Source organism: Mesoplodon mirus (genome assembly GCF_964341445.2).
Source record: "Mesoplodon mirus genome assembly, chromosome: 6".
NCBI lineage: Eukaryota > Metazoa > Chordata > Mammalia > Artiodactyla > Ziphiidae > Mesoplodon > Mesoplodon mirus.
Window position 1 is genome coordinate 61,805,163 of NC_138982.1, and position 14,313 is coordinate 61,819,475.

The 14,313-nt window shown below is 39.7% G+C and overlaps 1 protein-coding gene across 1 annotated transcript in view; it reads right to left on the bottom strand.

The window, feature by feature from the left end:
• Positions 1–226: 226 nt before the first annotated feature.
• Positions 227–14,313, bottom strand: part of SERPINI1 (serpin family I member 1) — a 69,231-nt gene continuing 55,144 nt past the window's right edge. The window contains exons 7-9 of the mRNA XM_082625350.1: positions 2,380–2,466; positions 887–976; positions 227–544 (exon numbers count right to left, since the gene is read on the bottom strand). Coding sequence (XP_082481476.1) covers positions 468–544; positions 887–976; positions 2,380–2,466 — 254 coding nt within the window. The 3' untranslated portion in view covers positions 227–467. The remainder of the gene's footprint in view (positions 545–886; positions 977–2,379; positions 2,467–14,313) is intronic.

Here is a 14,313-nt window from a genome sequence, read left to right on the forward strand (position 1 = left end):
GTCTTCAGAGAAACAGCAACTAGAATTTTTGCAGAGTACCTGTCTTCACCTCACTTGTTGTTGCTTGTTATGTATAAGTGTATGATGCTAATTTACTTTGGTGCTTTGTTTCTGCATGATTATAAAAGACTTAAGATGTCCAGAAACATCATTGTTTCCAAATTTCACCTAGAGGTATCTTTATACTACAACTTCTAAAATGAAAAACAGAGCTGTTCACATGTTCACTATGTACTTTTATTTTAAATACTAGCACAACAAACACAATGACATGACAGGATCATTACCTCAATAATACGGATAACATTCCTTGACAAGTTGGCTTATAATTTACATACATTGCTTTTATCGGGAGCTATTTTAAGTATTATCTTAAGATATATTGTAAAACACAAGTCTCAAATATATACCAGTTGCAAACATAATGTGCTTAGTTATTATTTTCCTTATTATTTAAATAAAATGATTTAAAGTTCCTCAAAATCATGCCCACTGGTGTTCATGGTTTCAGGATGCATGACTCGTCCCATGAATAGGATTGTACCTGCATTGGGTTGGGAATGAACAAAAGATATTTATTTTCCTTCCTGCTTACAATTAGCAATGTTCTAATTGTACATTATAAATGAAAGCAAGAACACTGGTCTCCAATAACCTCAGCTTTATGAATAAACTATAAGTTTTCTGAATATACAAGCAGTAAAAGATTCAGTGATAAGTATTGTGTCCTTGGATACTCATAAATTCTAATGATAAAAATGTAAGTAAATTATTTTCATCTAAAAAATCATTTGAACACATCTGATAAATAATGTGGAAAATGTTTTCAATTAAAAAAATGATTTCTTTTTGGCTTATTAAAGTTCTGTTCTCATAACAGACTTACCTGTTCTCCTGTTCCTAATAAGAAAGAAAAATGGATGGTCGACAATAACTTGAGGATACAGCACAGCCATCCTGCTAATTGCAATCATTCCTGTAACGCAGAGAGAAAGTAATTACATGTCTGTGGATGTGCGGGGACTAATGAGTAATTTCTCCAAACTATCTATGTTTAATGCAAAGGTAATGATTTACACGAAACAAGATTTTAAAGACTTAGAGAAAAATTATAAATGTGTTAACATTTCTACTTGATCTTAAAAAAACCCAAATACACACACACACAGAGTTCCCTCCCATCATCCCACCAAAAATATAGGACAATTTATTTTGCATGTTACAAATTTTTATTCTCAGTCTCAGATAAATACTTACAGCTTTACTAAAATGACCTTTGAGTCAAGGAAAGGGGAGAAAACCCCACCCCAAACAAACAAAAATCAGTTTCTTTATATTCTCAAATCATTATTTCTTTTATATGAAATGGGGATTTTTACACAGCAGGTCACCAGGCTTCTAGCAAGTGGCCAGAACAGCAGTGATTAAAGAGAAAATACAGCAGAGAGAGATGCAGTGGTGTTTCCTACAGCTGGGAAATTGAATTCCCTTGAGATCCATATTGTGGGATAATCATTTTATACTTTCTGCAGGGTGATTTGTTGTGAGGAAAAGGCCAAGATTAAATTATGTAAAATTTTAAGCTTTCTCGATGCCTGAGACTACTGTTTCTATTTCCTCCCGAAAACACCATTTTAATTGATGAGATCCTTTTAATGGGCAAATGTATGCAGAAGTTAAAAATAATTTGTGCAAATATGATATGTTGCATTTTACCAGAGAAGGGAAAAATCCAACCAAAATTTCATGATGGCTGTTGAACATGATATTGAAACAAATCCAAACAAATGAAAAAAAAAAAAAGAAAAATCCTTCTTGCTTAACTAAGGAAGTCGGAACATTCAAAATAACCAAGGACATTTACCATTTTGCTTTGGACACGTAATTTAGGTAAATTAAAAAAAAATTTTATTTAAAATTATTATTTTATTATTAACTTAAAATTATGTATTGCATGCTATCATGCACTCTTGTTTGTGCATGTGCTTTTTAAAAACTCAAAGCTCTTCACTGACAAAATTAAGAACTAAGTTCCAAAAATAATTAAGTAGAAAGAAAAATGATTAACTGGGCAGCAGGGAAATATTTAAAATATTTAAACAGGCAGCACAGCAGGAAAATCTATTCTGCAGAGCTGACAATCTCCTCCTGCCTCTCATTAGAGATGGGAGTTACTCTGTATGGGGCACTGAAATGAGTGCATGCTTCATACCCTATTTGGAAAATTCTAGCAGGTTCCATCATTAGCTTGACTTCTAAGTTAGAGCAGGGTCAGTTTTTTGGCTTAGTTCTAAATGACCCCCATTCCCAACCCAAGGTTGCTTTAAAAATACAAATCTCAAAAAAGTGAGAAGGTTTTGGAAAACAATAATTTGGCACCTGAAGCAGCAGCAGCTTCTGAGCCTTCTTCATTAACCTCTATGAAGGACTTGTGAATTGCTTTAGAAAGGAAAATCTCTTTGTTATCTGCAAAAAAAAAGAGATAACAGAAGCATTTCTTCGGTATCAGAGAAAGGGAAGCACTTTATCTTTAGTTAAACAGATTTGAGAAATATAAGTGTTATAAGATACTGATATAAAACATAAGAGATAATGTTGTAAGATTACATTTATGATTTGAAAGAACCATTGAAGATGTATTTTCTGTTTTGTCCTTATTTTATATTCTCTTGTTGATTTTCTCCTTCATTTTTATTTGTAATTTTCCCATCGTTTATTTCTTATATTGCCAGGAAAAGCAGAAACGTGGCTCTGTTTTTAATAGCAACCTCAAATTAGTTCATAACAAGATAAAACTTCTTACATGTTTCTCCCTAACCTGAAATTTCAATACATAAAATGAAAACAGAAATCCACATATAACCAGAATAAAAAGTTTTTTAAAATCTAATCTCTAATTACTGTGATAATAGAAATATCCTTGGCAAAGGAAAACAAAATTGACTTCTAGGTTGTAGAAACAGGAATACATTAAAAAGTTATTTCCCATTCCAATTAATTGGTTTATCTGAGGATTCAAAAACATGCTTTATCCTAAAGTCAGAGGAAATAACACATTTTTAATATTAGGAGGACTGTTTTTCCCTTTGAATTGTCTTTCTAGTTACGCTTACTTTTAAATTAATGGCTGTTATAGGCTGAATTTGTTCTCTAAAATTCGTATGTGGAAGCGCTCACCCCCAAGATTTCAGAATGTGACTGCATTTGGAGATAGTCTTAAATTTAAATGAGTCATTCGGGTGGGCCCTAATCCAGTATGACTGGTTTCTTTACAAGAAGAGGAAACTTAGACACAGACAGGTACAGAGGGAAGACCATGCATGATAGTTAATTTTATGTGTCAGCTTGGCTTGGCCACAGTGCCCAGATAATTGGTCAAACATTATTCTGGCTGTTTCTGCAAAGATGTTTTCTGGATGAGATTAACATTAAAGTTGGTGGACTTTGAGTAAAGCAGATTACTCTCAACATGTGGGTGGGCCTCATCCAATCAGCTGAAGATTTTAACAGAACAAAGACTAGCTTCCTCTGAGCAAGAAGGAATTTTGCCAGCGGACTGCCTTCAGACTCCTCCCTGTGTCTCTGGCCTGCTGACCTACCCTGCAGATTTTATATTTCCAAAGTCTATACAATTGTGCAAGCCAATTCCTTAAAATAAATCTCTTAATCTCACTCTCTCTCTCTCTCTCTCTCTCTCTCTCTCCATATATGCATATATCCATATATCCAAATGCATATATCCTCTCTCTCCATATATATATGTATGTATATGTATATCCATTCATCCTGTTGGTTCTGTTTATCTGTAAAACCCTGACTAATACAACATGTGAAGACATAGGGAGAAAATGGCAATCTATAAGCCAAGAAGAGAGGTCTCATAAGAAATCCACCCTGAAGACAGCTTAATCTTGGACTTCCAGCCTCCAGAACTGTGACAAAATAAATGTCTGTTATTTAAGCCACTCAGTCTGTGGTGCCTTGTTATGGCAGCCCTAGCAAAGCATACAATACAATAGCCTTCAGTCTTGGGTTTCCCACTTTTCCCCATGATTAAAACAAAACAAACAGAAGATACTTCAAATATATAAAAAGGAAAATAGCACAAGAAGCAAGATAAAGGATTACTCAAGTTTGTACCATTTTTTTTCTAATCCCAGGAAGTCTACTTCAAATTTAAGATAAATAACTTTGTTGCTGATTCCCAGCCCTATTTAGTAAAAGCACAATTGACTTCCCATTGAACTACTTAGTAATACTTTCAAAGACACATAATTATCTGATACCCATAGAAAATGATGTCCAACAACATTTTTGGTACACCTGTTGCAAAGCACCTGCTTATTTTGAATAAGCCCCAAGACAAACTGGTGGCATCTCTGATTATATTTTAATAGGGATACTCCTTCCTCAGCTCATATTTAGCATTAAGATAGAAGCACTGCATTATGAAATAGTCCATCTCACATATTGTGATATTTTCTTCTAGAATACATTTGATAGCCAGAAGAAAATTAAAAACAATAAAGTTTTACATCAAACAATTAAGTAAAATTAGCTTTCTCAAATCCAGATGACTAGGTTTTTTTAGCAAATGAAAAGAAAAATATCAATTGCATTAAGTAACTAGCCAAAGTAATTTAGTAGGCAAAACAAACACTGAATTCCAAGACAGTAAAACATAACTATTTAGTAGTTAACAGATGCTATACTATTTTCAGATTCTGCTGTGCATTTTCATCAGTCTGCCAGTTAAGGTAGAGTCATGCATCAATGGCCCTAAATGCGAAAATGACAGCACCCAGTTCCTAAAGGATAAGGAGTGTCCACATTGCCAGGTAAGCCCTGTTCAGAAATTTGAGGGGAGGAACTTCCCTCGTGGTGCAGTGGTTAAGAATCTGCCTGCCAATGCAGGAGACACGGATTCAATCCCTGGTCCAGGAAGATCCCACATGCTGCGGAGCAACTAAGCCTGTGAACCACAACTCCTGAGCCCGTGTGCCACAACTACCGAAGCCCGCACGGCTAGAGCCCATGCTCCGCCACAAGAGAAGCCACCACAATGAGAAGCCCGTGCGCAGCAACAAAGACCCAATGCAGCCAAAAATAAATAAATTTATTTAAAAAAAATTTTTTGAGGGGAGTTTTCAATAACACCGAATGATATTTCAGACACATTAATGTGCACAAAGGAACCTGCCTCCAATATCCCCTGAGCCTGATTTGCTGACTGTACTAAGCACCTTCAAAGAAGGAATCTCCTCCCTTCAACCCTGGCGTCTGCCCCAAGTATACCCTCCTCTAGTCCCCAAATCTCTCATGTGCTCTCATTTACCTCCACAGAACCGTTTTGAGGGGAGGGATGCTGCAAGGCATCATGGCAGAAAGATCAAGAAAGCAAGAATGCCGAGGGTTCTTCCCAGAGAGCTAGCTATTTAAAAGATAATGAAATGGACAAACCTATAATGAGATTCACAAAGAAGAAAGAAATTACCCAAGTAAACAATATTAAGACAAAAAAGCAGAACATACCTAAAGATAACAGAAGAGAATTTTTAAAAATCATGAAAAATACTATATAATTTTCTGCCGGTAATGTTAACTTTAAAGGGTATACTTTATTTACTATTCATTGTATCTATTTATAATATACAATTTGGTAAATTTTGATAGATGTATATATCTATGACCCCACCTCTACAAATAAGATAAAGAATATTTCCAACTCTCCCCACAAGTTTCTTAGGCTTCTTTATGCAGATAACTTTGAAACAGAAGATTTGCCATCAACTACAATTTTATAAAAATATTTAAATTATAAAGTTGAATCAAGGAAAAAAATAGAATGAATAGTCCAGTAACCATTAAAGTAGTTGAATCAGTAGACAGAATCTTCCCCCATCCTCAAAATTAAAGACCGCAAGCCTAGATGGTTTTCTAGGGAACTTTAACCAAACCTTCTAGTAACAGAATTTTCTGAGATAAAACTATTCCAGACTCTAGAAAGAGAATAAAAGCAATCTAAGTCATCTCTGGGTCATCTTACTTGCTATTAAAATTAAAAAAAGGACTGTCTAAGAAAAGAAAATCATAGACCAAACTCACCTATTAATATGGAGGTAAGAGTTCTTCAAAATAGGAAAATTAAACCCAGCAACACATACAAATAACTTTTTTAAATGAGTTTCTGGGGATGTCAGTGTATCATGACACAGCAGTTAAAACTACTCTAACTGCCTCCCGTTCACATTAAAGCTTCCTCTGGGATGATCATCAAATACAAACCAATTCATGCTACTCCCCTACTTAAAACCCTTTATCACCTCTCCTGCTAGCTCTACCTCCCATCTCCCCCTCAGTATATAACACACCTGCACACCTGCTCAGTATGTAATATGAGGGCCTCCGTGAGGTTGCCTCTGCCTCTTCCAAATAGCATTCTTCACTCTACACACTGTGCTCCGGATTATTTGAATGGCAATGGCCTGATCATACCACACTTTATCACTTCTGTGTCTTTGCTTTCCCAGAAACTCACTGAACCCTTGTACAGTGAGACACCTAATCTACTTTTAAGGCTCAGCTTCAAACCCTACCAGGACTTTTCTGCTCTCTCCCGATTCCCACCCCCTGCACTAAAGTAGAACTGACCACTCTTTCCCACTGAACCCAGGATCTAATTCTATTTAAGCCTTCATAATATATCATATTCACATTGCTATCTCTCTCTTCCTGGACTGTCCAATTCCTTCAGGCAAGGATTGTGTCCTTTCCCTTAATGTCCCTGGCTTCTGGCATTTAGGGAGCTTAATGAATGAACTAACCTAAGTAGAGGGAGTTTCCTGGTAATGTGTAATTTTCCAGCAGTTAACCCAACATTTAGTAACTGTTGAATGAAAGGTGTTAGTTATTTCATATTGCAAGACTTTGGGTGTTGTCACTCTGTGGGCACCATGACCACAATTCTGTTCACAATTATGTCTATAAAGTTTATTCTTGTAATAAATAAAACGTGACACCAATCCAAAGTAGATGGTCTAGGAAAATTGATAGAAAACAGCCCCAGAGAGAGAAAGAATACAAAGACCACACACACACTAGAAAACTTAAAAATCTAATTGAGTTGAAGAGCAAAGGGAATGGGATCTAACAGACCACTGTCATCCTATATATTTCAAAGACAGCAAAATAAAGATTGAATCCAATGTTCCAACTCCAGGGGGTGAATAACTGCTACACCAAGGACAGCAAATGTCTCCAGTTGTAAACAAGACTTCAGGACACTTAACCTTCAGCAAAACACCACCCCTTTGGATATACAAGTAGGAGAAAATGTAACAAATAAGAAATCACATCATGAACACTGAGGGAACAAAAGAAAATGAAACTTTTTTCTCTAGGCACAAACCGCAAGCTGTCACATTAAAATAAAATGTAAGCTGAAAGTAGTTTAAGCAAGAATGTGTCTGCTACCACATCTTAGAAGGAGATCAGATCATACAGGAATACAGGCAAGTTCATAGCTTCTATGTTTGGCCTCCACTATTGCTCATTTTCGTGTAATTATATGTCAATCGAGGCCATCTTTCCTGCCATGCACTTATTTCTTGAGGGCCTGGACCCTCCTGTCCTATTTATCTCCTCTCCCTATCCCCAGTTCCTTGCACACTTCCAGCCACCAAGTACGCACTCAGGTATTCAAGGAATCATAATATGAGGGGAGTTAAAGAGATTTACACTGATGAGTTTGTCTTATTTGTTAGAGAAAAGTTAACTATTCTCTAAAAATGGAAATAAATAAATCAATGACAAACAGAACTACAAAAAAAAAAAAAAAAAAAAAACCCACACACTGGTCCCAAGCAGTCTTCTTCTTCTGGCCACAGCAGACATTGCTGCCAAATAACTGTTCCTACTTTTCTCCAGGCAGCGTGGAGCAAGGCTTTTCACAATGGATAAGATGCAAACAGTGCCAGCAAACCCTAGGTTCCCCAGAGAAGAGCTGGGCAGTAATTCAAGCTTTTCTGAAAAAATCAGGGCAAAACACTAAGGCATTCATTCAGTCACTGAGCAAATATTTATCAAGTACCCTGCTCGTATGAGGTATTGTGCAGGGCACCAAAGGCTCTAAGTACCTGTGATTGACATAACGCTGGCCAGATGGCCATCATGCAAGAGTATGCCACTACTTCCTTTGTGGCACTGTTCCAATTCAGCCGATTTTAATGGATTTCTGCATCACCAAGGACATGCTTAAAATAACAGAATGAACGGAGTTCCATAACAGAACCCTAGGATACCAAAAATGTCTCTGTCTCTGTACTTTAGTTGCTGAAATACTTTTAGCTTCAGCCCCACCCATGAAGTTTAGAAAGGTTTTTAGAATTTGAGCTCCTTCAAGGTAGGAATAGTGTTTGCTTATTTGTTTTTCTGCATAGATTTTGTTATAGACCAGCAAATATTCAGTCATTTATTCACTCATTCATTTATTCATGTACTGAGCACCTCCTATGTGCCTGACATTGTTGATGCACTGGGTATACTATGTTGAGCTTAATAGTTCATTCCTAATGGGGGAGAGAAGACATTAAATAACAAGGACAATAAAAAAGCAAATCAGGGCTTCCCTGGTGGCGCAGTGGTTGAGAGTCCGCCTGCCGATGCAGGGGACACGGGTTCGTGCCCCGGTCCGGGAGGATCCCACATGCCACGGAGCGGCTGGGCCCATGAGCCATGGCCGCTGAGCCTGCGCGTCCGGAGCCTGTGCTCCGCAACGGGAGAGGCCACAGCAGTGAGAGGCCCACGTATCGCAAAAAAAAAAAAAAAAAAAAAAAAAAAGCAAATCAATAAATGACCACAATTTCAGGGTATGGTAAGTATAAGAAATAATATAAAGTGATGGGTTGGCTGGTGACTAGGGAAGGGAAGAGGAGCTACTTGACATTGGATGTTAGGAAAGCCTTGTCTGAGAAGGTTAATCTGAGCTGAGACCTAAAGAATACAGAGGAGCCAGTCCCAGGCAGACCTAAAGGTAGAGTTAGCAGTTGGGGGGGGAAGGCTGGTGCAGAGGCAGATACAAGCCAGGTGTGTGCAAAGACCCAGAAAAAGCCTGTGCAGCTGGAGCATGGGGATTGAGGGGGGCCAGAGGCTTGAGAGAAGCCCCCAACTTGGAGCAAGGCAGAGCCCAGCACCATCTTCTCAGGGCATGCACCCACCCAGCATCTATCCTGCTCCCCACACCATGCTGGACTCTGAGGACAGAAAGATGTCTACGACACAGTCCAGGCTTCTGAGGAGCTCCGAGCTCAGTGACAGGTATGAGAACAAACAATCCAAGGAAAATGTAGAACTTGTGAGAGCACTTTGCACTATCAGAATCCGGATAAGGGAAAGTAAACCATCTAGGAAGGGCAAGATGTCAGGGGAAGCTTCTCAGGGATGCTGACATTTGGACTGGTTCTTTTTTTTTTTTTTTTTTGTGGTACATGGGCCTCTCACTGTTGTGGCCTCTCCCGTTGCGGAGCACAGGCTCCGGACGCGCAGGCTCAGCGACCATGGCTCACAGGCCCAGCCGCTCCACGGCATGTGGGATCCTCCCGGACCGGGGCACGAACCCATGTCTCCTGCATCAGCAGGCGGACTCTCAACCACTGTGCCACCAGGGAAGCCCTGGACTGGTTCTTGAAGAATAAGTAGAAGAGTGAAAGTCAGAGAAGGGGACAAGGGCATTCCAAACAGAAAATTATATCTGCAAAGTGAGAGAAGCAGTGGTGAGGGCCTGAAGGTCCAACTGAAGATGGGGCTAGGAGGAGGAGGGGAGTGGAGGGGGATGTGCTTGATTTTAAGAGCTTCGACCATGATGCTAGAGAGCCCAGCCTTTGTCCAGAAGTAACAGGACATGACGGCTTTGATTTTAGAAATATTGGTGGCAGCAGCTGTAAAGCATGAATTGGATGAGCAATCAGCTGGGGGCAAGATCAACTGTGTCAGCTGTTGCAACAGTCCAAGCAAGAAAGTGGGGTAGAACTGGAATTACGGTGCTGGAAGAGAAAGACATCTCTCTGACTTACAGGTAGAAGGAGAAAGAGAACAAACAAGGGCAGGATGTAAGAGTCAGTCCAGCATAAATCTAAGCACTTGAGTCTGACCTGAATATGGCTTTTGCTGTGTCTTCTTAATTCCTTTATTTCATTGGCTCCTTTATTAAAGCTCATACTTCGTGCTGAAGGATTTAGTACTCTCTTTCTCTTTCCCCTTACACCTTCCAAGAGGATTATCTATTAATCCAAATGCTGATGGTCCTTCATTTCCCTTACAAAAATAGCCCTACTCTATAACAGGATCTTCGCTGCAACTAGATGAGCATTTTAAATAGAGCCTGAGAAGAAAATTATTCTCAGCACCCTCTAGATTCCATGTTTATTGCATGAGTCTTTACTATGTTTATGTTCATGGAATTTAGCATCAAAAGCAATGGACATCAAACTGAGGTGAAAAAATAAACACAATAAATACAGAGCATCTCATTTGTTCCTTCATTCAGGGAGTACGAAGCAGAAAGCACGGTGCTGGGTGCTTCTTAAACACACATAAGGATCAATTATGTGGAAGTTTAAATTCTGGTGGGAGATATCCAGTGCATAAATAATGATACTATGAAATTAAATGTGGTATGTGGCATAAGAAAAATAATAGAATACTGTAGTATTTAAAAAGGAGTGATTACTTCGCGTTGTTGTAATCACGGTGGCTTAATAAAGTTGGAGATATTTGACCTGAGGCTCCGTTCTAAAGGTATTTCAGGTGGGAGAAATTTCATAAAGATGAGGGTTGGGGGGATGTGAGGTGCAGAGCAAATGTTCAGTTTGGCTGGAGCACACGCTGTGTGTAAGGAATCAGCCAGAGATGAGGTCTGAACACCCTGCCGAGCAGTGGATGGTGAACAGCAGACCGAAGGGAGGCTCTGAACAGGAACTGGAATGATCAGAGAGTGAGTTTTAAGGTGATTAATCTTGGCAGTGGTAGATAAGACAGATTAGACGGTAGAGAGATTGGAAACTGTTTAGGAGGCTATTGAAATAGTCTAAGGCAGCAGTAATGAGAGTCTGAAATGAAAGTAGACGCCATGGAACAGAAAATGAAAGCATGGATTCAAGAGGTCTTAGCAAAAGACTCTCAAGTTATTCAGTTTTTCCAGAAGCAAGAGAATGTCATGTAGGGTATTTTTGGTCCACTGCTAAATCACATTAACTATTTTTAAAGAAAGATAAAAATCTCATTACATGATTTTAGAATGTAGCAGTGTCCCAATAGTACTGAATTGGTTTCTGGGTACTTTCGAGTTTTCAAATTCTACTAATAATGTTATTTTTAAAAGATGTCCCCAGTTTTTACATAAGGCTTTTAATTAAAGAAGTAATACATACACAAGGTAAATTTCCAAATAGTACACAGTGGTCTATGAAACGAAACCCCTTCTCTCATCTAAGAGCCTCTGTCCAGTATTCTTGAGGCAACCACTTCTATCATTTTCTAAGATGTTGTTCAAAAATGTTCTATGCATTTAGAAGCTTAAATACATACTTATGAGGGGGGGTGATCTAAGATGGTGGTGTACAAAGATCCTGAGTTCACCTCCTCCCACAGACACACCAAATCTAAAGCTACATATGGAACAACGAGTGTTGAAAAAGAACTAATAATTAGCTGACCAACTGGAGGCACAACAAGGGATAAAAGGGCCTCATGGTAGGAGATGCAGAGGGTCAGTCCCACCAAAAACTCCATGCCCCTGTGCAGAGACCTCCAACAGGGAGGGATCTCATAGGTCCAGAACTACACCCTGAGGAGCAAGGTATTTGTGCCCCATGTTGGGCACCCCAACCCTAGAGACCTACACTGGAGACACGAGGTCCCCAAAACATCTGGCTTTGGAAACCTAAGGCGCTTATGTCCAGGGCACCTAGGGCAGTGTAGAGACCTGAGATACTCCTTTGAAAGGACTTGCACACTGTCTCACTCATCCCAGGACCCAGTACAAAGGCAGCAGTTAGAGAAGTGCCTGGACTATATGTGAAGGAGGTCCAATTGCTAATCTTAAAGCATCTGCTGGAGGGGCAGGGACAAGTTGGGACTTTCTTTGGGGACAGAGGCATGGGTGAGCACCGTTTTTGCATTCTCCCTATACCTTGCTCGTGCAGGTGGGCGCACACAAGCATAGCCTTGCTATAGCCTTGGGTGTGCCCCATTCCCAGCGCTCTTTCTCTACCTCGCTAGAGGCAAGGGTGTGCCCTTCCCCCAATGCTCTTCACCTGCATCGCTAAAGCTGGGGGTGAGCACAGTCCACACAGGGGGCGCCCCTTGATTGCCTGGCCCTGGTGGCCAGAGGGGCTTGCATTTCTGGGCCCCAAAGGACTGTGACAATCAGAGAAACAGTTCTGTGCAGGCTATCACCCCCCGGGGCACTGCACAGACAGCAGACTAAAACCATCCCCAGTCTGCCTGTGAAAAAGGTCCATTTCCTTGTCTTGGAGCTTCAAGCTGAGGGACAGGCTACAGGTTTGTGACACATCTAGGGGCTACAGAGGAGCTCGCAGGAAGTGTAGGCAGGGAAATACTATCCTTCAGCCCTCCCTTGGCCTCGCCACAACCTACTGGTTCCTCCCCATAGTTTATTCATTCATCTGAAATCCTGATTTTTGCAAACTGTCACCCAGGAACATGTTCAGATCTGGTCTGGAAGTCAGCAGGGTTTATAATTGTGGACCCACAGGGCTGCATGGATTTGCATACTTTAAAAGCTGCTGCCTGAAGAGCTGGCTTCTAATCAGCCTAAAACCAGGTGCTGACTGAGTTCCCTCTTATTGGAACACTGCGGGGTCTTCACACACTGTCCACAACTGGGATTTATCAAGTATTAACCAGGCTACTTAGACAATCACAAGGGTTCAGGAGTCAACCAAGAGCTGGGGAAAGGTTGAACAATAAGGTTCATCTCCTACACGTGGTCACTCCCTCAAGACTGGGAGAGGCACCTGTTTTGCTTAATTCATAGAAACAAACACAGAGAGTCAAGCAGAATGAGGGAACAGAGGAGTGTATTCCAAATGAAAGAACAAGACAAAACCCCAGAAAAAGACCCATTAAAATGGAGATACAGAGAATAGATTGGTGGTTACCAGAGGAGAAGGTTACCAGAGGAAGGGGGTGGGCAAAACTGGTGAAGTAGGTCAATTGTACAGTGACAGATGGTAACTAGACTTAACAGTGGTGATCACTTTGTAGTGCATACAAATAGCAAATTGTGTTGTACACCTGAAACTTATATAATGTTAGCTACCAATTTTACCTCAATAAGAAAATAGAAAGAAGAAAAATACATATAGTCTCTTCCTCCATCTTTTGACCCAATATGCTCCCTCCCATTCTCCCCTTTGATTTTTTTCCTTTCTGCTTCCATAATGCTTTCTCTAGTACAGAGTTTCTCAACTCATTGCTGTAGAAATTTTGGGCTGGATAATTCTTTGTCATGGAAGCTGTCTTGTGCAGTGTAGATCACAGGGATGTAGAAGCATCCCTGGCCTCCAGACAGTAGATGGCAGTAGCTCTCCCTAATTGTGACAACCAAAAAGGTCTCCAGCTATTGTCAAATGTTCCCTGAAGGGCAATATTGTCCTGGTTAAGAACCACTACTACAATAAACATTTCTATCACTCTTCTTTTTATTTAATCCAGCTGTTTATGTCTTTCTCCCCACGAGTCTATGTGCTTTTTCAGAACAGATATGATATCTTAATTATTTCTTCATTTTTATGACCTAGTACTTTGCTCACACTATCTGCCTCACAAAGAGTTGTTAAATGAAAGGAATAGACATGGCATTGAATGGAATTAATTTGTATATCCTAAACGCCATGAAAATTCTCACTAAAGTAGAAAGTAATAACCAAATACATGCTAATAATTTTCCTGGGTACTTGTGGGGTTACTAAGTATCCTAAACACTTTAATCATCAAGGTTTTCATGTAATTTGGGGAAGCAAAGAAGTATACATGTGAACAGGACACCAATCATGTAAGGCAGAGCATATGGTGCCCCAAAATGATGCAGGGAATAAAGGCTATTGAATTTAGAGGAAGCAGAGAGGAAAGTTTTATAGCTGTGTCACTAGAAAGTTCTTGAATGAATGATTCATAAACTAATGTATATATTTGTGTATGTGTGTGTGTGTGTGAGTGAAAGAGAGAGAGAGAAAGAGAATGAAGAATGTATCAGTTGAGGTAGCTGGCATGCCGGGACTTCTAAGACTGTGG